Source organism: Larus michahellis, chromosome 9 (genome assembly GCF_964199755.1).
Source record: "Larus michahellis chromosome 9, bLarMic1.1, whole genome shotgun sequence".
Taxonomy (NCBI): Eukaryota; Metazoa; Chordata; class Aves; order Charadriiformes; family Laridae; genus Larus; species Larus michahellis.
Genome location: NC_133904.1, coordinates 46,588,136 through 46,612,557, shown reverse-complemented (window position 1 = coordinate 46,612,557; position 24,422 = coordinate 46,588,136). Strand labels below are relative to the sequence as shown.

Genomic DNA, 24,422 nt, shown 5'->3' with positions numbered 1-24,422 from the left:
TGTGTTTATAAATGAGACAAGTGGTCCCTGCTCCTGCTCCCAAAGCCTCTGTAGAACAATACCTGCTCCCAGCCTTTTCCCTGGCAGGGTTGAGGGATAAGGGGAGGTTTGCAGAGGCTGGCCGTCGGCCAGCACAAACGGAGCTGTGTCCAGAAGCGCAGCCTCATGTGAACCGGCCATTTGGTCCCCAAGGTATCTCCACAAATCACTTGCCCAATCCACAAAGTACTGTCATGCCTCAAACTGAAAGCAGCAGCTGCTGGCGGGAGAGCCGATCGGGTACGCAGGGTGCTGGCAGGACGGGGGCACTGCTGGCAATGCCGTATGCAGACGCCCTGCTCACCTCTGCGCTCGGGCGAGGAGAAAGCCCCTCTCCAGCCCACGGGCATCTCCTCTGCAGCCTGGCAGCAGGATGAGCACCACGAGCCTCGTTCACCAGCTTTGGCTTTCTAAAAGAGAACGGGAAACCTCCGGGCGCCGTCGGCAGAGCGCTCACCGTCACCTCCAGCCCGCGGGCAGCAGAATCGGGCAACTGACCCTCGAGATGCTCAACCCCCCTGAGCCCCACACCGGGGGTCACCCCAAGACGTGGTGTCCCGTTCCGAGCATGGGCTGACCCCTCCAGCCATCCCTGGGCAGGGACCGAGGGGCTCAGCTTCGCCCCCACCCGCAGGAGGATGCCTGCTGGAACAGAGCTTCCCTCGTGGTCCCCTCAGCACCTTCAGCTAGCTCTGATGAGGTACTGCAAAAAGAAAACAAAAGTGGGCTGGTTTAAATCAACACCATATAGAACTTCTAATGTAATCAGAATTTAATTTGGCAACAAGGATCCCTCTACTTAAGTAATTTATTTTCATCTTTCCTATGTCTCTCTTTTGCAGTGATTTTCCCTAAAGAATGCATTCAGTGATGTTCCCTACCTTGGCATTAAATAGGGGCCATGCTGATCCTTCTGCAGAGGATGTGACAGTTCTTTTTGTTAGCAAGAGCCTTCTCCTTTTTAGCAAATACCCATTTATATTTTATTTTTTTTTGAAGCAATTATACAGTTTGCCGTGACTTTTGATTTTCCATTCTATAACTTAGAAAATGGTGTACAACACACTTCTTATTTATTAGATGCTGGGTTAATATTTTATTTGTGATACGCATCCAGTTGCATTCAAATGGATCCATAAATTCAATGGAAATGTGAACATTCTAAATTGCTTTTCCGGTAAGCCGGAACTAAACTTATCAAAGCAGACTGTATTTCAAATCAATTGACTAAAGCCAAGTCAGGCTTACCTGTGAGCTGCAAACCCTGCTGACTGGCCCTTTCCTAAGGGATCTCCAAGATTTTACAGTGGTTGGATACCCCTGTCCCATGCCTCATTCTCTACACAGGTTGGAAGAAAACCTCTCACATTTTCCGGCTTTTTCAGCTCTGAGTAGGTCTGCGTTTTGAATGACCAGCCTTCGAATTGAACTGGCTGAATAAACTGGATTTTCTCTGCTTTCGGGAGCTGGTTCAGCCACACAGGGAATTCCCGGTGCTGAGGTGCTGCCTTCCGCTGGGAGCTTGACCTCTTCCGAGACGCCAGCAAAACCCGTGAACCACCCACCATTATATTTTACTGACCTCCCCTGAGTTTCACAGACTCTAGTAAACACGGGCTTCCACACTCTTCTTCCCTGATGAGAAAGTGGGAATATGGCTCCACACCTTGCCCCACTTGCAACATGGGCTTAACAGCGTTCCTCTGACGGACCACGAACCGCCCCATCGGCTCTGCAGCTGGAGATGGCATCCGCCACTGCTCCTGCGGGAACTCGTGGAAAACTGTCTGATAATCCCAGTTATTCCACCAAAGAACAAGTCGGTGCAAACGGGGGCTGCAGACCGGAGCGCTCCCTGTGCCCGGCTCAGACCTCAGACCACCAGTACAACGGGAAGGCTCCCAGCCGGAATGCTGATGGATGTCAGGAGTCACTCCCAGACGCAGATATTTAAAACACAGAATATTTTCCCCACTTTATTTGGCAGTGGAATTATCGCTACCACAAATTCTGCATTTTTATGTCTCTATTGGATGAAGAGTGAGTTGAAAATGGGCAGATGGCAGACGAGGGAGGAATCCAGCATGGAAAAAGACCACAAGAAACACTTCTCGCGGTGGCAGCCAACCAGGGAGGCACACACCACCGGAGCAACACCTGCTGGCACAGGCAGCAAAGCAAAAGGCAGCATCGCTGCCCCTGGGAGGACCACTGCTCCTGCCTCCCCCACCTCCCCGAGTGGACCAGCACCCTCCTCCTCTCGGCAAAGCCCAGCGGCCCTGGGGATGGATGGGGAAGAGAGGAAGAAAGAGCAACATCCCACCCAGGGAGCAGCTCCCGCCCTCGGCCCCGCAGCGTCCCCTCTAGCCGGAGGAGGATGCCGGGACTTGCCGCGCCGCGGTGGCTGTGCGTCGCCAGCCGTGCCAGCTCTCGCGCCGCACCTGGCGCAGCTGCCGAGAGCCTGCGGTGGGGTTTTTGGGCTGGCCTAGGTGGGAACTTCAGCTGGTGCCAGAACTTACTGGCAGAATTGTTTTATTCTTAGGCATGTTTATACCAAGAGCAAGCCTTTGCAGAGACACAGCTGCAGGGGCATAAAAATGCTTTTCCTTATTATGTCTGGGAAACGGGCGTAAGTTATATCTGCAAAATTTCTTTTCTGCTGGCAAACCACTTGTTTTCTAGAGACTTCACAATTTACGCAATAATATCATCTCCCCGTGCCCTCAAAGCAGATCAAGCTTTGAGTCATCTCACAAAGAGTAAACACGCAAATTATAGCAAAGGTTTCACATATCTATGGTCTTCTTGGCACTCTTAGCCCTGATCTCAGCAACAGAGGCAACGCGGAGGCAAATTCCTCAGCATCCCGCAGCAAGCGGCTAAGGCCCAGCCGGGTCCTCCTGCTCCGTGGCCTTGCCTTCCCTGGTGGCTGCCCTACGGCCGTGCGTGCCCACGGCTCCCAGCTGCCCACACCTGGGGCAGGACACTGCAGCGGGGACGAGCAGCGAGCCATGCTGTCACCAACCCCGGCGGCACGCTTACGGCAAGCCCGGGGCATCCCGGCCCGGCAGAGACACGGGAAACGGTGCCTTGATGCCGGTATGCTCCATTTTGTGACACAAGGCACGGCCGGCTGGACCTGTCGTTTTGGGGGCTGGAAGCGTTTCTTGGGAAATACAGAGAGCAGAACCCTGCAGCAGCTGCAATCGGCTGATCCCAGGGGATCCACGTGCATGGGAGGTACCCCCATAAAACACAGACAGACATTGAAACCTGCAGATGTGCTGGCCCTGCAGGGCAGCCACGTCCTGAGAGAGCCGAGGCGCTTTTGCAATCGTTTAAGAGCCCAGCGCCCTGTCTGCCTCGCCTCTGCCTCTGCTTCACTCTTCCAAGCAGGCAAAGAACGAAAGCAGCCAGGAATCGGGTTTTTTTTTTTTTTAAGCCCGCCTGCAAACCAAAACACAGATGCCACGTCTAATTTTAGGCCTCCTAGCCTTGAGAGCGTTCTCATAAGTCTCTTTTAAGCGAGCAGCAAGATAGTCATCTCGGGACAAAGGCGCCGAAGCGGCCGAGCGCCCACCTTGACCCCAGCTCTTGGAAAGCCAGAGGCGCAGAGCCCCATCCCCTCCTCCGGTGGCGAGGGCACGGCTCTGCCCTGCCACCCGGGAGCAAAAGGATCACTGCTGATCCCAGGGGGTCCCCACAGGACACGCGGACCCCCCTCAGCTAACTGCAGACAGGCACACAGAGGGACCAGCTCGCCACCCTGCTACCCTCAGCCTGCCACCTCATCCCCGCGGGGACTCGGGCAACTGTTCCGACGCAGGCCGTCATTCACGAGTTTAAGCACCAATGTGGCAAAACGGAGGGCGAGCTGAACCAAGGGAGAACCGCTCACCCTCAGCCCGTCCCCGTCCCACCCTCGGCACAGCTCCGGGGGGGGATGCTCCATCCCGCAGGCACCCCGGCACTGCCCCGCTGCGCTCCCCCCTCAAAGCCGCCCTCCAAAACGGCCCAGAACCGAGGGCCTGGCATTTGACACAGGCTGTGCTGTAAACAAGAAAGGGGAAAAATAAATCCCTCTGCTGCTATTTTATTTTTTTCCTAACCATTTGAAGATGTTCCTGGGGACTCGGGAGCACATCGGGAAGTAATGGATTTATTCACAAGTAGAAGATCATGTTATCAGGGAAAGACTTTCCGACCACAGGGGACACATCAAAACAAAGCAAATAACTGAGAACCAGAAAACTAAATCCATGTGAACAGGCTGAGCTAACTGGGATGACCTTACACGTTCTGAAGTGTACGAGCACACGCAGGGACAAAGCCCAGAGCTGGTAGAGGAGGGGACACGGTCCCCGTGGGACCCCATGGCTCCAGGCTTCGGACCCAAGCTGGACACGGGCCACCCAGACCTGCCCTGCTGAACGGAGACGGCACTTCCAGAGAGCGGGAGAAGGGAGAGGGGTGACCTGGAGGGTTAGTTCTCAACTTTGTGCCTGAGCAGCGAGAAGCAGCGATGCCGATTTCATGCCAACCCCCGCAATGTCCCCACGCAGAGGCTGGCAGAGCCCCATCCCTCCGGGGGGGACTCCTGTGACCTTCCCATGGACAGGATGGTGCAAAACCCCCGTTTCTCCATGCCTCCTCCGCAGTGTCTGCAGACGGATTGCTGCAGCCACCAGGGCAAGGGATGGAGCTGCACTTTATACAAGACAAGAATACATATAACAAAACTCATGCGTTGTGTCCACGGGTGGAAGAAGACGCATGCCCACAAATGCGCACACACGCACACGAGTCAAGAAAGCCGTAGATCACCTGAACAATATTTGCACGCGGTATTTCATTTTGCAGTTAAGGCACCTAACTGCCACCCAGATGAAAGCAATTAACCTGATCAGCACCCAAATTGCTTTTCTCCTTTCCTCTCTTTTATAAGAGGAAAGCGGAGCTGCCGAGATAGCCCGCCCGAACCCTCCCCAACGGCATGTCGGAAAATGTGCGAGCGCTGCTGCTGCTCCAGATAGGCGGGAGGGGGAGGAGGCAGAAGCCTTCGCTAGGAAATTACTGATATAAAAACTTGCGCCTGGACTCCATTCTCAGCACATGGGCCAAGGTCAAAGCATTTTTTCTGCCATTTCTAACCAGCAAAGAAGCTAATGCAGCTAAAATATGTAACCGCAGTCAAACTGCTGAAGGGCTGGTGAGAAAACACTGGAAAAAGAAGTAAAGTATCATCTTGGGGAAGACAAGAAGCAGCCCTCTAAGGCCTTCCCCTCCCCCGAGAACAGGGTGAGAGGAGAGGAACCAAAGTCCAGGGTTTTCCCACCTCATCCTGAGAACTGACCATGTCCTAGTGACTCTATAAAATGCATTCTAGGAAATCTGCATCCTCTCCTCTGGCACTTCTGGGGATTTCTCCTGATGGCAGCAACCCCAGGAACACCCAGCCGGATGGTGATCCAGCGGCAAGGGGGAAGATGCTGTTGTAAAGCGGGATTTACCCCCGTGGCTCTTCCCAAAGCCACCAGCTGCGGACAGCCCCAGTTTCTACTCCCAGCAGGAGCACATCGGTGCGGAGGGAGAGGGCACCCACCCACCCTCAACGACTCACCAGCACATCAGACCCCCTGGGCTCCAGCAAGGGCTTAACCCCAAGCTTCGCAGGCAGCGCTGACACCCCAGATCAGGCAGCCAGCACCCAGGGATATCCCTCCCAGTGCTGCCTGTCAAAGACGGCCGGCTAAAGACATTAAACAAAGATAAATCATTACAACTATGTCCATGCACAGCACAGGAGCAGTGGCCGGGACACGCTGAAGCAGCTCTCCGTGCTCTGCACAGCATGACCAAGGCTCTGCTGGCCCAGGCACACAGCAAACGTGTCCTGGAGGGAACGCAGCTCTCTGAGATGCAGATCCACCGATGTCCACCATGGTTACGTACAGCAGAACGTGCCTGGCTGCTCTCCCCAGCTAACTCACAGGACGGCAGCGTTCCCTCGCTCTCACAGCAGAGGATGCCCCATACAAATGCTACTGGTGTCCCAATACTGGCAGTTCTGCACCGACTGCTAAGCCTTATTCAAGATGTATGTCTTGCTCTCAGAGCTGCTTTGGAAGCAGCATCCATCTTGCTGCAATCTCGAGGACCTCACCGTGTTCCCTAGCACCACGCAGCCCCTCGGCAGCCCCACGTCCCCGGGCAGCGCGATGGAGGCACCCAACCAGCCCCTCCAGCAAAACCACGGGCTTATCCACTGCTCTTCACTGGGGACTGTTATTTATTTATTATGGTGTGCTCCATTCCACCTTTTGATTGCACAGGAAAGCCACCAGCTCAGGGTGTAATCCAGCCTGTGCGGATACCTGAGATGCCCGGAGCAGCGCGGCATCCAATTCCCGCCCCAGTGGGATAGGTGCCTGCTGCCCGGGGAAAGGGCAGCAGCTATAAATACCTGTAGAGCTGGGCTGTATTTTTAAGATTATTTCTGTTCCTGCAAAACCATTTAATCTCTGGTCTGTGTCCCGACAAATCATTCTTACCGCTTCTGAGGACATGTCAGCGTTTGACTTTGTTCTCATTATTTAAAAAGGCCTCCCCAGACGGGGGGCTGGGGAGTTTCAAACCACAGAGGAGCACGGGTGACCTTGCTCTTCCTGGCTTCTGCTCAGATTGCATCAAACGGGAAAAAAACAGCAGCAAGAGAGCAGCCTGTAGGCTGAGCCTGCCCTGCCTGCCCCTGCCCGCCACCCGCGCAGTCACCCGGGGCGCGCAGAGGCTCCTGCCCGGGTCCCCCGAGGTGAGATGCTGCACTCCCGTAACCCCTGTCCTGCAAGCACTGTCCTGGAGTCTAGAGCTGGACGGGGTCAGACGTCCCTGAGGACAGCACTCGGGTCTGCTAAAGTAAATGGGACTATTGACGGGGCGTAAAGTCCAGCGCACAAGTCTGCTTCGGCAGGACTCTCTCCCAAAAATCAAGCACAAACCCAACCCCAACCTGGTCCCCCGGGAGCCCAGCTCCGACGGCTGCCAGGGCCCACGGCCGTTCATATGCTTTGAGGGACTGCTGCCAAAGGCTCACCTCCCTCCATCTCCAGAAAAGGAATAATACCTATTTTGCATGGTTGCCTGGAGGCTAAATGAATCGCTGCTCGTAAGTGCTTCAGGAGAAAAGTGCCATAAAAGCACAAAGTACTGTTACTGGTAGTATTTCCATTACTGTTACAGGATACATTGAATTTCACTTAAAAATAGTCACGAGAAGAATCAGGGTCATAATGACTATTTCTAAAGCAGACTCAAACACAAACACACGTTGCGGCAACTGCCAACGCTGCCTGTTGCAGACACTCGCCCGGGGGAGCGGGGCATCTCGCTGCGGGGCTCTCCCAGGGGCTGCTTCTCCTTCGCTTTGCCCAAAATCCAGAGCTGGGCGAAGGATTAAGCTGTAGCTGGACGCGGATGAGTATCACAGGCAACACAGGCAGGTCAGCAGAGGAGAGAGAGACAGCGGTGGATACAGCAAAAGGGAATATGGATGAAGAACCTCCATCACAACTCTTTGCCATGACAACTAGGTCAGTTCCTTTTTATTTTAATGAGCTTACTCATACCACTATTATTCTTAAAAAATAAAGCCAGTTCTGGTCCACACAGCGCGCAGCGACCAGTGGTAACAGCAGCCCATCTGAGTTAAAACCCCCAAGTGACCCAAAGTGCTTTCTTGCACCGCAGGAAAACAAACAGAGCCTGGCTCCTCCGTGGCACGGAGCCTCCGACGCCGGGTCAGGGCTGGACAAGGTCGCTCCAGCTCAAAAGCCAGGAATGCTCATTCACGCAGATGCGGCCACCAAACTACCTATCTCCACGCAGCCGTACTCCTTCGATTCCCTGCGAGGGAGGTATTCCTCAACCTTTTACTTACTGAGGAGGGATTTCTCCGTTCCCCCCTGGGATGCCGTGGCACGGTGGCTATGGCACGGCTGTGCCCAACTGCCCGCGGCCACACAGGGCTGGCCGGGCTGCTCGCAGCCCTCGGGCTTTTTTCATACTTGTGAGCGCTGCGACAGACTCACTAATCTAAACGAACTCTTCTCTCCTCGGCTGAAGAGCAATTGACTCTGTACGTTGATAGCAGAACAGATTACGGCGTCCAGCCACCCCACGGCGACAGCCGGAAAAGCCTGCGGTGATGCTGGCAGGCGGTGCAGAGCGGTGACACCAACTGACAGAGCACTACAACCCCATCCTGGCCAAAGGAGGATAAAAGGATAAAATAGCCGTTGACCATATTCTGTTTCCCTTTGGGTCCCCCCTGTTGTCACAACCAGCTTCTCAAAATACTGAGAATCATCGGATGGTGGAAAACGGCCATAATCTCTACATTTTTTTTCCCTTCCCCTATATCAGTACTGCTGTGTATTCTGTAAATCCCAAGCCCTGAAACACCTCCCTCCCGAAAGAGAGATGTTTTCACCTGGTCAAGAGCAGCTCACGCGCCCCACCAGACTCCAGCTTGCCCGGCTGCTTTAACTCCCTCTGCGTGAGATCAAGCAGAGGATGAATGCCTCCCGCAGCCTCAGCCTCGGCTCTTGGGATTCCCTCCAGGACCACAAGCTATCACAAGGATCCTTTGCTGTCAGCACATGAGCGCAATAATGGATGGGGCTCCCTGCCCCGCTCAGCAGGACACCGCTGCTGCCAGCGGCACCGCCAGCCACGCAGGGACGCCTCAGCTCCTCCCTCAGGCTCTTTTTTTCTCCAAGCAGAATTTATACTTTCTGCTGCACAGCGCAAATCTGAAGTTCACAAACCAACTTCTTTTACAGGCTTTAGCTTTTCCGAGCAAATACTGGCAACAATCAGACCTGACTTCCTACCCCTGGACCCCAAAACTCTTTCCAAAGCAAGGCTCACCGCTCTGCGACCGCAGCCTGCGAGACCGAGGCCTCCGGACGTCCAAGGGGAGGCCCCTGCCACCCTCCTCACTTAGGTGCTAACTCAAAACTGTGAGTGATGAGGGCACTGAAAGTATATCATTCTCACCCCTGTGGGTATGTAAAATCCAAGATTTGCTTCTCACTCCCTCAAATAAATGAGGCTTTTTATTCAGCTGTGTGTCATATGACCCATCTCTGCAAAAGATCTGAACCTACAAGAAAATGACTGTGCTTCTGGGTATCAGGTAGAAGTTCTTTGTGTCCTCCTACTGTTCATATTCAGTGTCACATGCTGTTACACTTTCTATTAATTAATTTAAAGCTCTTATGCAGAGCAAAACAAGCTTCTGCAAGGACCCGTACGTGTGACAATACTTGATGCAGGGGGGTACCTCCTGCAGTGCCCAGGGAGCACGCAGCGGGAGGCTGCAGCCATCAGGGCTCCCCTGGGCTGCAGAAGAGAAGCAGGGATGGTACGCGCACATGCAACACGGTGCTCCATACGGTACCGCACATGCACAGCATCCTGCATCCAACAACCAAACCGCACGGAGCAGCGTGCCAGGCCCAGCACAGACTGAGGTACTGGCTGGTCCGCCCTCGCAGCCGAGGATGAGAGGGAAAGGAAGCAGGACCCGGATTTGGTAGTGCTTCCACCTGATGTGAGCTGTAGCAGGGCAGGGACACCCCACGGGTGAATGCTGGATGTCAGCATCGGTGTGGCAGCATCCTAACCCCTGGCGGTGCGACCTCTCGGCACTCACCACATCCTACCGGCATACTGGAAGGTAACACATCCACTGCTGTCCTCAAGACTTCTTAAAAGAACACTAGCGAGATCCAGACAGTGGCCCTGTGGCCTCCCCCCCTTCATTGCTCACTGGACCATGAAGCCTGGGCTATAGAGGAGGACTCTGAGCAGGTTATCGGTCCCTCTAAGTCCATGCTGCTGCATATGCTTCCCAGGCAGAACATTTGTAGTGGCCAGAGAGGACCTTCCAGGCGTTCCCTGCTGGTATCTGTGCCAGCCCATGCAGGAGGAGGAGAAGATCCAGCTGAAGCAGAGACTCAGAAAGACACTGCCAAACATCTTCTACAGACACATCTGGCAGAAGCCAGCGAGTTGCACTCCGGAGCTGCCTCTTGACCCCTGGTGGCAACGAGAAGTTGCAATACGGCAGTTTGGTTTGCAATCCAACAGCTGTGACACCAAGAGGAAGACAGTCAGCAGAGACAGGATAGCACGCCTGCATTGGCCAGGTATTAAGAGAGTCTGTTATCTGTCTCTTAATTGTTTACCAGGCATAAATGCTCCACTAAAAAGGGAGAGAGAACATCTGCCTCTTGTGCACGCTGTCTCCTAGCTCTCTTGAAGAAAAAAAAAAAACAGCTGGAAAGGATCCGGTACCCATGCAGAAAACTTTGCCATTGCTGCATTCCTATGAATATGGTGTAGAAATGGGTTCATCCAAGGTGAGAGGAGATCACGCCTGGCAAATGGTAATGATAAGAACAAAGAAAGGTGCCCATGCTGGGGCCGGTTCTCTTTAATATCTTTATCAATGATCTGGATGAAGGGATCGAATGCACCCTCAGTAAGTTCGCAGATGACACTAAGCTGGGCGGGCGTGTTGATCTGCTTGAGGGTAGGTTGGCTCTGCAGAGGGATCTGGACAGGCTGGACCGATGGGCTGAGACCAATGGTATGAGGTTCAACAAGGCCAAATGCCGGGTCCTGCACTTGGGACACAACAACCCCATGCAGCGCTACAGGATTGGGGCAGAGTGGCTCGAAAGCAGCTCGACAGAAAAGGACCTGGGGGTGTTGGTTGACAGCCGGCTGAATATGAGCCAGCAGTGTGCCCAGGTGGCCAAGAAGGCCAACAGCATCCTAGCCTGTATCAGGAATAGTGTGGTGAGCCGGACTAGGGAAGTGATCATCCCCCTGTACTCGGCACTGGTGAGGCCCCACCTCGAGTACTGCGTTCAGTTTTGGGCCCCTCGCTACAAGAGGGACATTGAGGTGTTGGAGCGTGTCCAGAGAAGGGCTACAAAGCTGGCGAGGGGTCTGGAGGACAAACCTTATGAAGAACGACTGAGGGAGCTGGGGTTGTTTAGCCTGGAGAAGAGGAGGCTGAGGGGAGACCTTATCACCCTCTACAACTACCTGAAAGGAGGTTGTAGAGAGATGGGGGCTGACCTCTTCTCCCTGGTGACAAGTGATAGGACGAGGGGAAACGGGTTCAAGTTACATCAGGGGAGGTTTAGATTAGATATTAGGAGACATTTTTTCACTGAAAGGGTTATTAAACATTGGAAGAGGCTGCCCAGGGAGGTGGTGGATTCACCATCCCTGGAGGTGTTTAAAAAAAGGGTAGATGGGGCACTGAGGGACATGGTTTAGAAGTGGCTCTTGTCAGGGTAGGCTAAAGGTTGGACTCGATGATCTTAAAGGTCCCTTCCAACCTCAACAATTCTATGATTCTATGATTCTATGTCCTCTGCATCACATCACCAATTCAACGTGGTGTCAAAGAGCCGCCTCTTCCCGGCTGACACAAGCTGGTTGGTCTGTCCCAGATGACTTTACAGTGTTCATTTTGTGTCAGTTTCTGGTGCAGACGTCCCTTTTGGCAGAAAACATTATTCAAAAAAAGAAAATTCACTTTAAATTGCAAAAAAATATTGAAATAAACCAAACGAGGATGAAAAGACCATGTCTCATAAGCCCGGCAGGCAGCTAGGTTCATCTGATGCTTCTTGCTTAGCGTTGCCTTCTGGCTTACGATGTCGAGCTGTTTTTATTCCACTTGCAAATGCGTTCAAGACTGCCAACACTCCGAAAATCCAACAGAGGAATGCAGAGGGAATAGAGCAAACAGGTAAAGCTGATACCTCTCAAGGCATGTAAACCATCTTGCAATATACCAAACACTAAAATCCTCCTTTAAAAAACTCATGTAAATGCGGATGTGTGAGGTTTATTGGGCTATTATGTCAAGATGTCTGTGAGCTGTAACAGCAAAGGAGGGGTTTGAGGAACTGCGTGACAAGGGCCAGAGGCTGCTCAGGACCTCTATGAACTACTGCAGTGCAGATTACACTCACAAATTACTGTGCACCAGCTGAGCTGCATCACACTGTCCTGGTGCTGTTGCAGAGGAGCATCCCCTCTCTCAACCCCTGGGGTCCCGCCTGCTGCCTTGGGGAAGGTGCAGCCTGGCAGCTCCCAGGGCTGCGGGCTGAGCCCCACGCAGCGGGGACACGGTCCCAGCCAACACCACAGCCCCACCTGGGAGCATCTCACTGGGAAAGATGCTCCCAGGCCTCGCACTGAATGCCTGTGCAAGGGGGAACTTCATTTTCATAGAGTCATAGAATGGTTTGGGTTGGAAGGGACTTTAAAGACCATCCAGTGCCATCCCCCTGCCCTGGGCAGGGACACCTCCCACCAGACCAGGTTGCTCCAAGCCCCGTCCAACCTGCCCTTGAACCCCTCCAGGGATGGGGCAGCCACAGCTTCTCTGGGCAACCTGGGCCAGGGGCTCACCACCCTCACAGCAAAGGATTCCTTCCTGGTATCTCATCTAAATCTCCCCTCTTTCAGTTTAAAACCGTTACCCCTTGTCCTAGCGCTACACTCCCTGATCCAGAGTCCCTCCCCACCTCTCCTGGAGCCCCTTTAGGTTCTGGCAGGGGCTCTAAGGTCTCCCCAGAGCCTTCTCTTCTCCAGGCTGAACCCCCCCAGCTCTCTCAGCCTGTCCTCACAGCAGAGGGGCTCCAGCCCTCTGAGCATCTTCGTGGCCTCCTCTGGACTCGCTCCAACAGGTCCATGTCCTTCTGATGTTGGGGGCTCCAGAGCTGGACACAGCACTGCAGGTGGGGTCTCCCCAGAGCGGAGCAGAGGGGCAGAATCCCCTCCCTCCACCTGCCGAGGGAAGGTGCTTTGCTACATATTTCCAGTGTTTAACTGTCAGAGTCCTACAACCACTGCACAGATCTTTGGGATCTGTTTGAGCAGAGATCAAACTCACAGAAACAAACAGTTTTTACTAAAAGTAGTAGAAAGTCTCCCACAGAATAGTTTTCTTTCAGCAAATGCTCCCTTGAAAAATTCAAAAACGTTCCACAGGATGATAAAATAATATGATTTTTTTTCTTTTATATTTATCTTTGTAATTTTAGCCTCCAATCACAAGCGGGAAGTATCCATTTCTAACTAAACAGCCCACCAAAGCAGCCCAGCAGACAGGCACCAGCCAGTGTGCCAAGTACAGACTGAAAGCCAACTAGAACACCAATTGCCAATACAGAAATGGCAAATTAGGACAGCCATTTTAAAATCAGCAGTTTATAAATTGCAAGCGAAGCTCAGTGCTTAGACAAGAATGTAATTAACGTGAATGGCAGAAAAATACATGGAACTCAACTACCACCCGCTATTACAAATTACTTTTAACCCTAGTGAAATTAAACCGCTTTCACCATACCAAAACAAAATGTTCCCATATGACTAAAAAAAAGTTTCCAACATTTTAAGAAATATCGGAATTTCTTCCTGCAACAAATAGCAACATTTCCAGCGTTCTTCCCAGTTCCCCCGCATGCCTGTTCTCCCCCCCGCACCATGCACAGACTGATTGCTGATGGGCTCCAGTTTTCACTGTGCTTTTCCCTTGGACTGCCCGTCTGAAATTCGCTCTCGAAGTACTGCGGTGCCTTTGCCTTTCGTTTGCCTGAGAGACGCGATTCAAAGGTGCCACCCTGGGAAGGGACACAGAGCGAACTGTTGTCTCCTGCCTGGAGCTAAGCGTGGCCTTGGAGGGTCCTCGGAGCGGAGGCCAGGGGAGTTGCGCATCATCCGGAGGGGCTGCCTGGGCAATGGATGGCATTCAGCATTCACCGCCTCGCTACACTGTTTCTGCTTTAATTCTTCCCGGGACTGCCCCACAGCGTCCTCAATCTGCAGCAAGGGGCCAGAGACTTCCAGGAATCGCCAGCTCCATGCCACAGGGACAGGCTGGCAGCAGTGGCGCGCTCCCGACAGGAGCGCCCACCAACCTGTCGGAGGCTCCCGGGCTCCTCGGCACGGCACGTCCCCTGCCCTCTGCCGATATCTCCTACGCCACGATGCCCACAGGCGCTTTTGGCAGCGTGGTGACAGATCGTCACCGAGCGTGACCACGCTGTCAGGCACCCGCTGGCAGCAGCACCATTATCCCAGCTCAGCGTGCAGCCCCAGAGGAGGCACGTCCCGAGGGAGCGGGTGATGCCGCACCGGGGGACGATGCCCATCTCCATAGCCTCCCGAGAAGGAAACGTGGGTGGAAAGGCGCAGCTGTGCACCGGCGCAGTCTTCTTTCAGATACGGCAATATGCAAAGCCACAGGTTCCTACGGGAGCTACAAAACACGCCTTCTCTCTCATTCACAATCAGTATTTTGAAATATATTGCCCTTTCGACCTCAGGAAAAGCACTGAATGACTACCGCTTTTTAACTAGCTCTCTTCAGCTGAAATGAAGTTCTCAGAACAGGAAAATCAATGGGTTACACTATAGACTGCCTGTAAGAAGTAACGCAGAGCACAGCCAGCATCTGCGTAAGAAATAAATACCAGTGAATGCCGCAAGCAGCAGAAAAAATGTAAAGGCTGTACAAGTGGGAGAGTAGCTGCCATGGGCAAATCCACTGCTTCCTGCCCAGAAGCCCTTGGTAATACAGGACAGAGTAAACAAAATGCTTGTACAATTCAAACCCAACAATACCAATTACAGCTTTTTATGTATTATTTCTTTGGTAAAGTTTTCCAAGTTCTCAGCCACTGCTTTCCATGCCAAGTGTCTTGTAGAGCATATGCTTTCGTTGCAACCAGCACTTAAGAGTAAGTGGGGGTGCGGGGGAAGCAATCACTGTTGATATCAAGCATGAGACGCTGGAACCAGTTTCCAGAGGGTGTAAGAGCTCAGAAATTCAAGACACGGGGAGAAGAGGATGGGAAAGCACACAGGTGGATGGGGGAACATCTGCCCTTGAACAGTCTCGTAATGAACGGGTAAAAAAGCAAATAGAAGGTTTGTGTTGTAAGAGCAGACAGGCAGGTCCCACACAAACACACCGCGTGTGTGCGCCCTCCAGAGCTGTCCCTTAACAAGGTGACGCATCTCCACTTCCCAGTAGGTAGGGAGAGCTGGAGAGTGGGAGAGTCGGCAAGAGAGGGAAGACAGGGAGGGACAGACAGAGGAGGGAGGGGGAAAGAGGGAGCCCATTTTATGAAACTTGGTATACGGAAACACTAGGAAAACTCCAGAACCAACATCAACTGAGCGGAAGGAGCAAGTTGGAAAATAAAGAACATTCTAAACAGTTATTTTTCCTTCATTCGTTGCCAAGGACATAAACCCCAGTTTAACAGCATGGCAGAGGACCATGCCAGCCCCTTGGGCAGAGCTGTTCCCCAGTTCCCCACCTCCAACACCGCACTCGGGCTGCTGCACCGGCAAGTACAAACCTGGGTGAGGATTGAGAGTACCGCCGCTTTTTTGATGCCTATGGATGCCGCCAGTGTGTCAACACAAGGACCACAATCCTGGATCTGGAGTGTCTTCTGACAGCCAGTCTCTCTGTGTGTTACCCCACCAGCACCCACGCTCCTGGAGCAGATCCCAACGCACACCCAGCATCAAGTCAAACAGCCCATCCTCAGAAAGGGACACTTGCTGCCCTCAGGCCACCGTGGGCTGAGTCTAGGTGACTAAATGTGAAAAAGGATAACCTTGTTTATTGATTTAAATGAAAACTAACTCATGGGAAACACTAAATAAATCATCGCCCTCAAAAGGAAATGAAAGCAAGTTAACCGGCTAAGCTTGGAAAAAAAGAAATGAGCTTTGGCTTGCACGCCACAACCCTTCTGACAGCAACTCTTAGGAGCAAGGAAAAGGAACCGCAACCGCTGTGTCCTGGCACTGGGTGACCCAGCGGCCACACCAACCGCGGGGAAAGCTGGCAGTGCCCATCTCTGCTGCTCTCCCTGGCCACGAGGGGTTTGCTGTGCCCGCTGTTACCCTGTGAGAATAAGCTTTGAGCAGAACTTGAACATCCCGGCTACTCTGGTTACCCTGCCCCAGTGTATCACTTGTTTCACAACCTTAACTCGAGCCAGGACAGATGCCATAGCCTGGTAGCGTGCCAATTCGCTTTTAAATGCGTCCCGAGTTCTCCAAGCCAGACACAGCACTGGTGCAGGACGGGCGTTTTGTGCTGCATTTGCAACAGCCTTCTCCTGCCTGTCGGTAGGGAACCTATGAAAGCAGCTTTTAATTAACGCTGTAACCTGGGGAAAGCTCAGCTCTGATCCCTCCTGAGCTTTGCCTGAGTCTTCTGCTTCTTTCCCCTCCGTGTTTAGGCGGTTTGAAAGGCAGCCCCGCCGGCCCTGCCCCGTACTCCAGAAGCCACCCGTGACTCAGCTGTGCTCCATGTGGATCTGATTCTGCACGGAAAAGCGGAGCACTGGTTTGGCAAGCAGGGACAAAACTTGGCTGCAGGAGACCTTTCGCACGCAGTTATAAACCCTGCAGATCTACAGGCTTTAAATCAGTGGCCAGATCCAGCAGCCACTGACGCCACGGAGCCCGTCAGCCAAGTATCGCAGGATCTGGGGTCCCCTCTTCCACCCTGGGCTCCCCCTTTGACTGTGAGAAGCCCGACGGTTAGCAGTGACTGAAGGCAGCTTGGCAAGCACCTACATGAATTCAGGATACTTTTCAGGCGTGTCCTACGAAAGATTTCTCCTGCTGTAAACTTGCTGGGATCTCTGTTGCAACCTGGAAAATTAACTGCTAATTTAAGGCATAGTCACTCCCGACGAACAACAGCGATGCAAGCTGGCCTGGCGCAACATGAAAACACAGATGACCATGATTTAAGCGTACACCACTGAACTCGCTGCTACCCAAGACTTGCCTAAAATCTGGAAGTCATCAGGAAAAATACGGAATCTGGTGTTCCAAACAAGGTCTGACAAGAGACCAACCCCATCACCTACTAAATAAGGGAGACAAGAAATGGGCATTACCTGGGGAAGATGCAGTGCTGTGAAGACAGCGTGCGTTTGCCCCACAATGACTCGTACCTACGCAGAAACCTCAGAACACAATGCCCAAGGTCTCCTGAAAAGAGCAAAACCTCAGTTGCGCCTCGGGAGAAGGACCTGATTCCAGCCGAGAGCCCTGGTAACAGGAGTGTAAGCCTAAAGAATTAAAAACAAGAACTGAAAGGTGATGAGGAAGAACTTTTTTTTTTTAATGCTTTCTCTTCTGCTTTTATCGGGAATCATCAAAAAGCTTTAGCAGGTCAATGACGTTCTCAGCCACCCGAGGTTCACAATCCATGGGTCCGTACCAGCAGCTGTGGACCACGAAGCTGGCCAGAGGGACAGGCTTCAGAATGAGCATTCATCCATGCACGGCTTGTCTTCGAAAGAAATATTTACATAATACCGCCTTTCGCCTGCACAGAAAGGTCATACTGACAACAGTGGACTCAGCCCCTTCCCAAGGGCTTTTAAGTCCCACCAATGATGACCTGAGGGTCCCCCAGACCTCTCCTGGGGAAGGGGATGCCAGAGCAGCGCCCAGGCGGGCACCGGCCGGACGGCAGCTGGGAGCAAGGGCAGCCCAGAGAACAGCCTCCTGCCTTCTCTCATCTGTTAGTGTAATAACCTGCCCTTGATCTTTTTATATGAGACTTATCTCCTTCAGTAGGTAGAAATTATTACAGGTATTATCTGTAAGCAGGATCACAATTACATAGCTGGTCACAACAAGATTATATAGCCATTATGCCAGGTGATGCATAAACACATGGCGCTCGGCCAAGCTGATTGCAACCGAACCAAAGAAAGGAATCTGCAGGTAAGCGTAACCAGCAAACACAGGGATACCAAACAGGTAGCAGCAGTAATAGCAAATGCCACTTAAAAAAAAAAAGTCTGAAACTACATGGACAGCTAGATTTTTCTGAGCCAACCACCCCCCTAAATTCATTTATCACCTTTGTTGCCATTGCTTCAGTAATAGCTCCTTCTTGAGTCCATTTTAGCTTAAACCACCTACACCACTAACCCGGTGCTGTGTTTTGGTCTTACAAGTCATTTTGACATGGTAACCTTGGATTTATTCTATCAATGCCGCGTCTCACCCTTAAAACTGATTATTTAGTCACACCAAAGACTGCTGGTAATAATTATGCAATAACAAGAACACGAAGATAAACAGCTATGAGTCTGTAGTGTAACAAAAGCTTGGATTAATTTGCTAATTATATGTAATCATTACTGGCAAAATCAGGTACAGCATATCAAAAGCTTTAAATTAATTCAAATTGCGTTAATGCCTATTTTGCTTCCTCTGCAATGTTTCGGTGCCTCTAAGCCCAGACAAACCCCGTCTCTGCACACGCCAAGGGGCCGGCAGCAGTCGCGGATCCACAGGGGCGCTGCTCCGAGCACCCGTCCCACGCCGCACCCCGGGAGACCCCTGACCATGCCACGGAGCGGCGAGGACGGCTCCTGCCGAGGGGGCACCTTCACTCGGTCCTGTCGGATGTGCCGGCTTCCCCCGGCGGGTGACAGCATTTGTTTTATGAGCTGCGCGTGTTGTATCCTGGACCGAGGTGGAAGCCAGCGCCTGATTTTCCATTAATGGTCCTTCAAGCAGCCCAGTCCCCCTTTCTCACGGCTTTAGAGTTAAACTCTGCTACTAGGAACCCCAAAACCCAAATCAATAGTAGTTTACATGAAGGGAAAATGTAAACAACTCCCCCAAAATAGTAAGAAACTGTTCGTGCTTTAGTGTCATATACGAAGGGAGGCCGGGGGTTGTCTCTAACTTCAAAAATACCAATCTACGCCAACCCAGACTGCACCAGAGCAGAGACAGGGTTTTGAAGAGAGCTTCACTTTGGAGGGAAGAGATGCAGCCCTGCCAGCCCAAAGCAGGACTGTTCACAAAGGGAAAGAGCTAGGATCAACACACCTTAAAATGCTCCATATTCGTCTTCAACGAAGACTGGGCTGCATCTGCAGCTGCCAGCACTGCAGCGGCACGGGGATCTGGAACGCTGATCTCCTCAGGCTGGTAAAGCTGCAGCGAGCCCACAGTGGTGCCCTTCAAGAAAACGCTGAGACTACACTTTGTGAGGCTGAGAGGGTAAAGCTTTCTGTGCAACGCCACGTAGGGCAGGAACTTAAACCTAGCACTAGAAGATACCAGGGGAGTACAGGTCCAAAGCAGACCGTCCTGAGGAAACTTCACTACAAAGCGTTTTAGCTCCCATGACCCTCTTTCCGTACGAGCGCTGCTGCCTGGGAAGCTGGTACACGATCTGCTGCCATCAGCTCCAGCTGCAGCAGAGGCTGCTCACTGCACCGGCACCGCTGCCTGTCTAGGAGAAAATCAAAAGCCATGGCAATTGATAGGCACCGCGCTGTAAAGTTAATGGAGACTATGCTGGGATGAAATAGAAACCTGGCAGCAATTAACCCGCACAGCTTTAGACAGACCACAATGGAGCGTTCTGCTTTCCTTACAGCGTTTTAAAGTCACATCCAAGCACAGAGAGGGGTATAAATACCGCCAGTCCCGTCGCTCACTCGCAGCAGCTAGGTAACGCTGTACGAGCAATGTAGTTCAAAGGACAAGATAATGGTATTTTAAAAGCTCTCTGTGCCAGCTCCGACTCCGCTGATCCCTGCAAGAAGTCTGCCAGCAGGAGCCCAGGTCCCCTCGGAGCTGCTGTGCCAGGGGAAGCAGGGACATGGACACAACACTGAACGGAGCCGCAAGGAAGAGGAGGATACAGCATTTCCCACAGGTATAAGGGAGGCATCATTTATCTCTATGGCAAGGCTCGGGGAAAATTTACCTTCTGCCCAGGTCCAGCCCACAGGACTGCCCGCTGACCACCACGGAAGCCCAAACCTCTTCTCCTTAGCACAATATTCCCTATCTGTGCGGGGCTCTATCGCACGGGCTTCGCAGGCAAACAAACCATTACAACCTTTTGCTATCAAGAACCTGCATCATCCATTGACTGCATTTCGGCAGTTGAACTTTTCCAACTTCACTCATCCCTGCTCACTCTGCACTGATTTCAGCAGAGATTTATCCAGGCTCCAGAGGAAGATACACAGGGTACACACAACTCCCGCCACCGGTACGACACTCATTTGGTCCTTTCCTTATTTTTAACCCTTTTTTTTGTGAAGCCCTCAACTTCTTCATAAAATTCCCAAGTAAACAGTTGTGTGGATGATAATTACTACACTGCCCAAACAAAGCTGGGAGCATTTTAAAGCCGCAAAACAGGCACAGAAGCAGGAGTGTGATGCCTTTGCCCTGTGCTAATTTAAAGGGAAAAATCAGTTTGTTTTAATCTTTGCTCCCATCACGCAGAGTACCACAGGGTGAGCATATGGATGTGAAACTCCAGCGATGCAAACCCCGGCCGAGGCTGCTACCAGCCACCTGTGGCTGGGGCTACCTCCGAGCCAGCAGAAAAATCCTTTTGCATTCATGTTCTCCCTCCCATTTCTATCAGCTGCAGTGATTCTCTCACACAGTAATGGATTTTGCCATGATGGAAGGTGATGATGCAGTATGCCCACTGTTTGCGTATACTTATTTTACAGAGACAATTAATCTCCTTTTTTTGAGGTTAATCCACCAGAAAAAATTACTTCTGATCAAATCCTTCTTTTCAAACACATGAACTCTTCTGCCTTTGCCGTACTCCTAAATATTCTTCTATCTACTTCAAAATGTATCTTCTATCTGTACTTAAAACTGAGATTCAAAGCACATGCAGTATTTCTCTGCCTATACATTCAGCAGTTGCAGCATGTTCTGCACAGCTAGCTCGTGTGACAGCAAAGTGCAGGGAGAATTTTAACTTACTCTCAGTATTGGTCTGTGCTCGAAGCGCGGCATCCTGATTCCCACACACTTAGAGCAGCCGAGAGAAGGGGTATAACAGACGCATAACAAAACGAGACAAACCCATAAAGGGGGTGGTGGAGAACACCAGGAGCTTAGCGCAGTATTTCTGGCACAATCTTGCCCAGCACAAGTGACAGCATTTTGGTAAAAAGGGAAAGCTCCGACACCGGAGAGGTGAATCAAGCCAGGGGCAGCCGGGACAGAGGCGGGGGGGACCCGCCGCATTTGCCGGGGCAGCTGCGGGAGGCGGCGGGGAGGATGGGGGGGCGAGGGGTGCCGGTGGGATGCGGGATGCCAGTGTGATGCAGGATGCAGGGTACGGGATGCCGATGCCGGCGGGGTGCGGGAAGCCGTGGGATGCGGGATGCCGATGCCGGCGGGGTGCGGGAAGCCGTGGGATGCGGGATGCCGATGCCGGCGGGGTGCGGGAAGCCGTGGGATGCGGGATGCCGATGCCGGCGGGGTGCGGGAAGCCGTGGGATGCGGGATGCCGGGTCCAGGATGCCGATGCCGGCGGGATGCGGGATGCCGATGGGCTGCGGGAAGCTGTTGGGACGCGGGTACTCACCGGACGTCGCCGTAGGCGCCGGCGTAGCCCTCGGCCCAGGGCCCCAGCTCGCTCTTAATGCAGGCGGCGGGGGCGGCGAAGGGCGCCCGGCCCGCCGGGTACCAGCCGTCTGCGGGGAAGTCGGCGGTCTCGGCGGTCGGTCCGCGCCCGCAGCCGAAGGGGCCGGCGGGAGGCTCGGTGCAGGGCCCGTACAGCTGCCCCTCCTCGGCGAAGAAGGCGGGCCAGGGGGGCGCGGGGCCCGGCGGGGCCAGTTCGGCTCCGTAGCGGCACGGTCCGCCCCAGACACCGCCCGCCGCCGGTCCCGGCCCCGGCGGGGTCTCCAGCTTGATGCGGGCGGGCGGCGGCGCCAAGCTGAAGGCGGTGGGCGGCCGAGCCGCGTGCCCCGGCGAGCCGCGGTAGAGCCCCGGCCCGGCGGCCACGTCGACGGCCAGGGCGGCTTCGGCGGCGAAGGCGGGCGGGGCGGGCGGGGTCTCCGGCGGGTCCCCGCCGGGGGGTCGCGGGGCGCGGGGCGGCTCGGCGGGCATCGCGAACATGCAGTCCTCGCGGGGCAGCGGCTCTCCCGGCGCCTCCAGCGCCTCCAGGGCCAGGCCCATGGAAGCGGACACCGCTCTGCAGAGCTGCTTGGCGCTGTCGCCCAGAGGGTCCTCCTTGGGCGCCGGTTCGGCCTCGGGCGGCGGCAGCAACGGCAGCGCTCCCGCCTCGCACAGCAGCTCCCTCAGCTCGCCGGCGCAGGGGAAGGGCGAGCCCGCGGCCGGGCCGCCAACCGGCAGCGCTTTCCCGGCGCCGCGGGGTTCCTGGGGCGGCAGGCAGGCGGGCGAGCCCGGCGGCGGCGGGGGGCTCGGCGGGCAGGGCGCGCACGCCGGCGGTTGCTGGCTGGTGCCCGGCTCCTCCCGCGGCGCCTGGAAAGCCTCGCAGACGCTCTGGAAGAAGCTCTGGAAAGCCCCGCGGAAGGTCCTGCCACCCGCCCGCGGGTAGACGCGGCCGACTCCCAGCTGCACCTCCATACCCGCAGAGAGCGGGACAGCGAAAACGGTAGCGGCAGACGAGGTGGGGGCGGAGAGCCCCGGCAAGCACCCCCCGGCCGGCCGGCCGCCGTCCCGGCTAGCAGCCGTGCTGCCCCGCGGCGTCCATCCCCGCGGGAGCGGCGGCGGCGGGCGGGATACTCGGTGCGTGCAACAGGCAGGAAAAGTTGGCGCCGGGAGAGCGGGCAGGTGCGGCTGCGGCGGGCAGCTGCCTGCGGTCCGTGTGAGCGGCGGCGGAGGGAGAGCGGGAGGCAGGCTGCCGGGGAAGGAGGTGCGGCGGAGGAGACCGCCCCGCGCCGCCGGCGCGGTCCGGGGGCTATGCAATGATTAATCCGGTGACCCGCTGCGGAGGGAAGCGGCGCCCGCCCTGCCCTCGGCTCGGCTACCTCTCCGGCGGCGGGGGCGGCGAGCGGAGCCCGCGGGGCGGCCCCGGGCCAGCGCGGCCTGCGGATCCGCAGCGCCGCCGCCGGCGTTCGCCGCAATTTCTGGGCTCGGCGTCTCACCGGCGTCGGCCCCCGCGGGCGGAGCGGAGCGGAGCGGGACGGGAGTGCCCGGCTCGGCACGCCGGGACACAGCGCCCGTCACCGCGGCCTCCAGGCGAGCGCCCGGCCGGGCGGAGCGGAGCGGGAGCGCGGCTGCTCCGGTTCCCCGAGCTGGCGGAGGAGGCGGGCGGCCCCGGCTGCCGAGGGAGCGTGGTCGTGCAGCCCCGGGCCGGGATGGCTCCCCTCTCTCCTCCCCGGCTCGCAGCCCGTGGACTGCGCGCAGCTGGGCGGAATTCAGCGGAAAATCCGCTCCTTTTCGTTGCGCGCTGGTCAACAGGTTCCTCCAGCTGGGCCTGGAGAAGGGAGGGGGGCTGCCTAACTCAGCACCCGCGTACCTTTCACCGCACACCCGCGGGAACCAGGTGCGCTCTCCTCACCGAGTGGGAGACTTTGCTCCCAGCTCCCTCTGCTCCACACCTTGGAATAATCCCCACTCGCCACCAGAGAGAAACAGTGGGTCCGTACCACTGCTCTGGTCACAGCACAAGGTTGAAAAAGACCAAACAGATAGCAGATATAATTAGTGTAGGACCGACTGTAAACAAGACTTGAGCTCCCCTTACTGGTCCTGTAATAAGAGTCTTAAAGCAACTTCTGGTAGGCTCCATTCCCAGGCAGCCAGGTAATGGAATCATACTCATTTGAGATAAGTTAAAATAAGCCCATTAATTTCAACCCCTTTGGAGACAAAGGGAAAAAAATAATAATTTGCTGCAAATGGAGAAGTGGACCCAGTCGGGAAAAGGAAGAATCACATCCAGTCTTTTAAAAGCATTTTTACAAGCCATAGAAGATAAAAATAGAAAACTAAGTACAGCCAAGCAAAATTTGGCAGTGTCCACCATACGGCCTGAGTGGCCAGAGAACCCCACCTCCCGCCGGCAAAGCAGCTGGAGAAGGCAAAGGATTAGTGCACAAGGTGAGGATGGCGTCGCTGCCCGTCCCACAGACCTCACCGTTCGTTGGTGCCAGTGGGGCAGGAAGGTGGCGGGCAGGGGCTGCCACCCCCCGGGCCATGCTGGGCCCAGCTCTTCCTGGCCATTGGAGAGGAATTTATGGAGAAACCTTGTAGGCTTTCACTATGGATGAAACACCAAGTTGGTTTTTAATGACAAGTAATAGAGCCTTTAAAATAATAAAGACGCACAGCTAACACCTGAAAAGGTAAAAATAGAGGGAGATACTGCAAAATATGTGCAAAGCGCCTATTTAAACACTCGTAGGTCTCAGTGATCCCACCTGCATCATTGGAGACAGCCTGTCTGAAGCTCGATGGGGGCTCCCTCCTCGCGTGTGGCCCAGAAG

At 54.4% G+C, this 24,422-nt stretch overlaps 1 protein-coding gene across 1 annotated transcript in view; it reads right to left on the bottom strand.

The window, feature by feature from the left end:
* The window catches only part of AR (androgen receptor), a 67,697-nt gene extending 44,695 nt beyond the window's left edge, over positions 1-23,002 (bottom strand). Inside the window, exon 1 of the mRNA XM_074601114.1 lies at positions 21,554-23,002. Coding sequence (XP_074457215.1) covers positions 21,554-22,557 — 1,004 coding nt within the window. The 5' untranslated portion in view covers positions 22,558-23,002. The remainder of the gene's footprint in view (positions 1-21,553) is intronic.
* Positions 23,003-24,422: the final 1,420 nt, after the last annotated feature.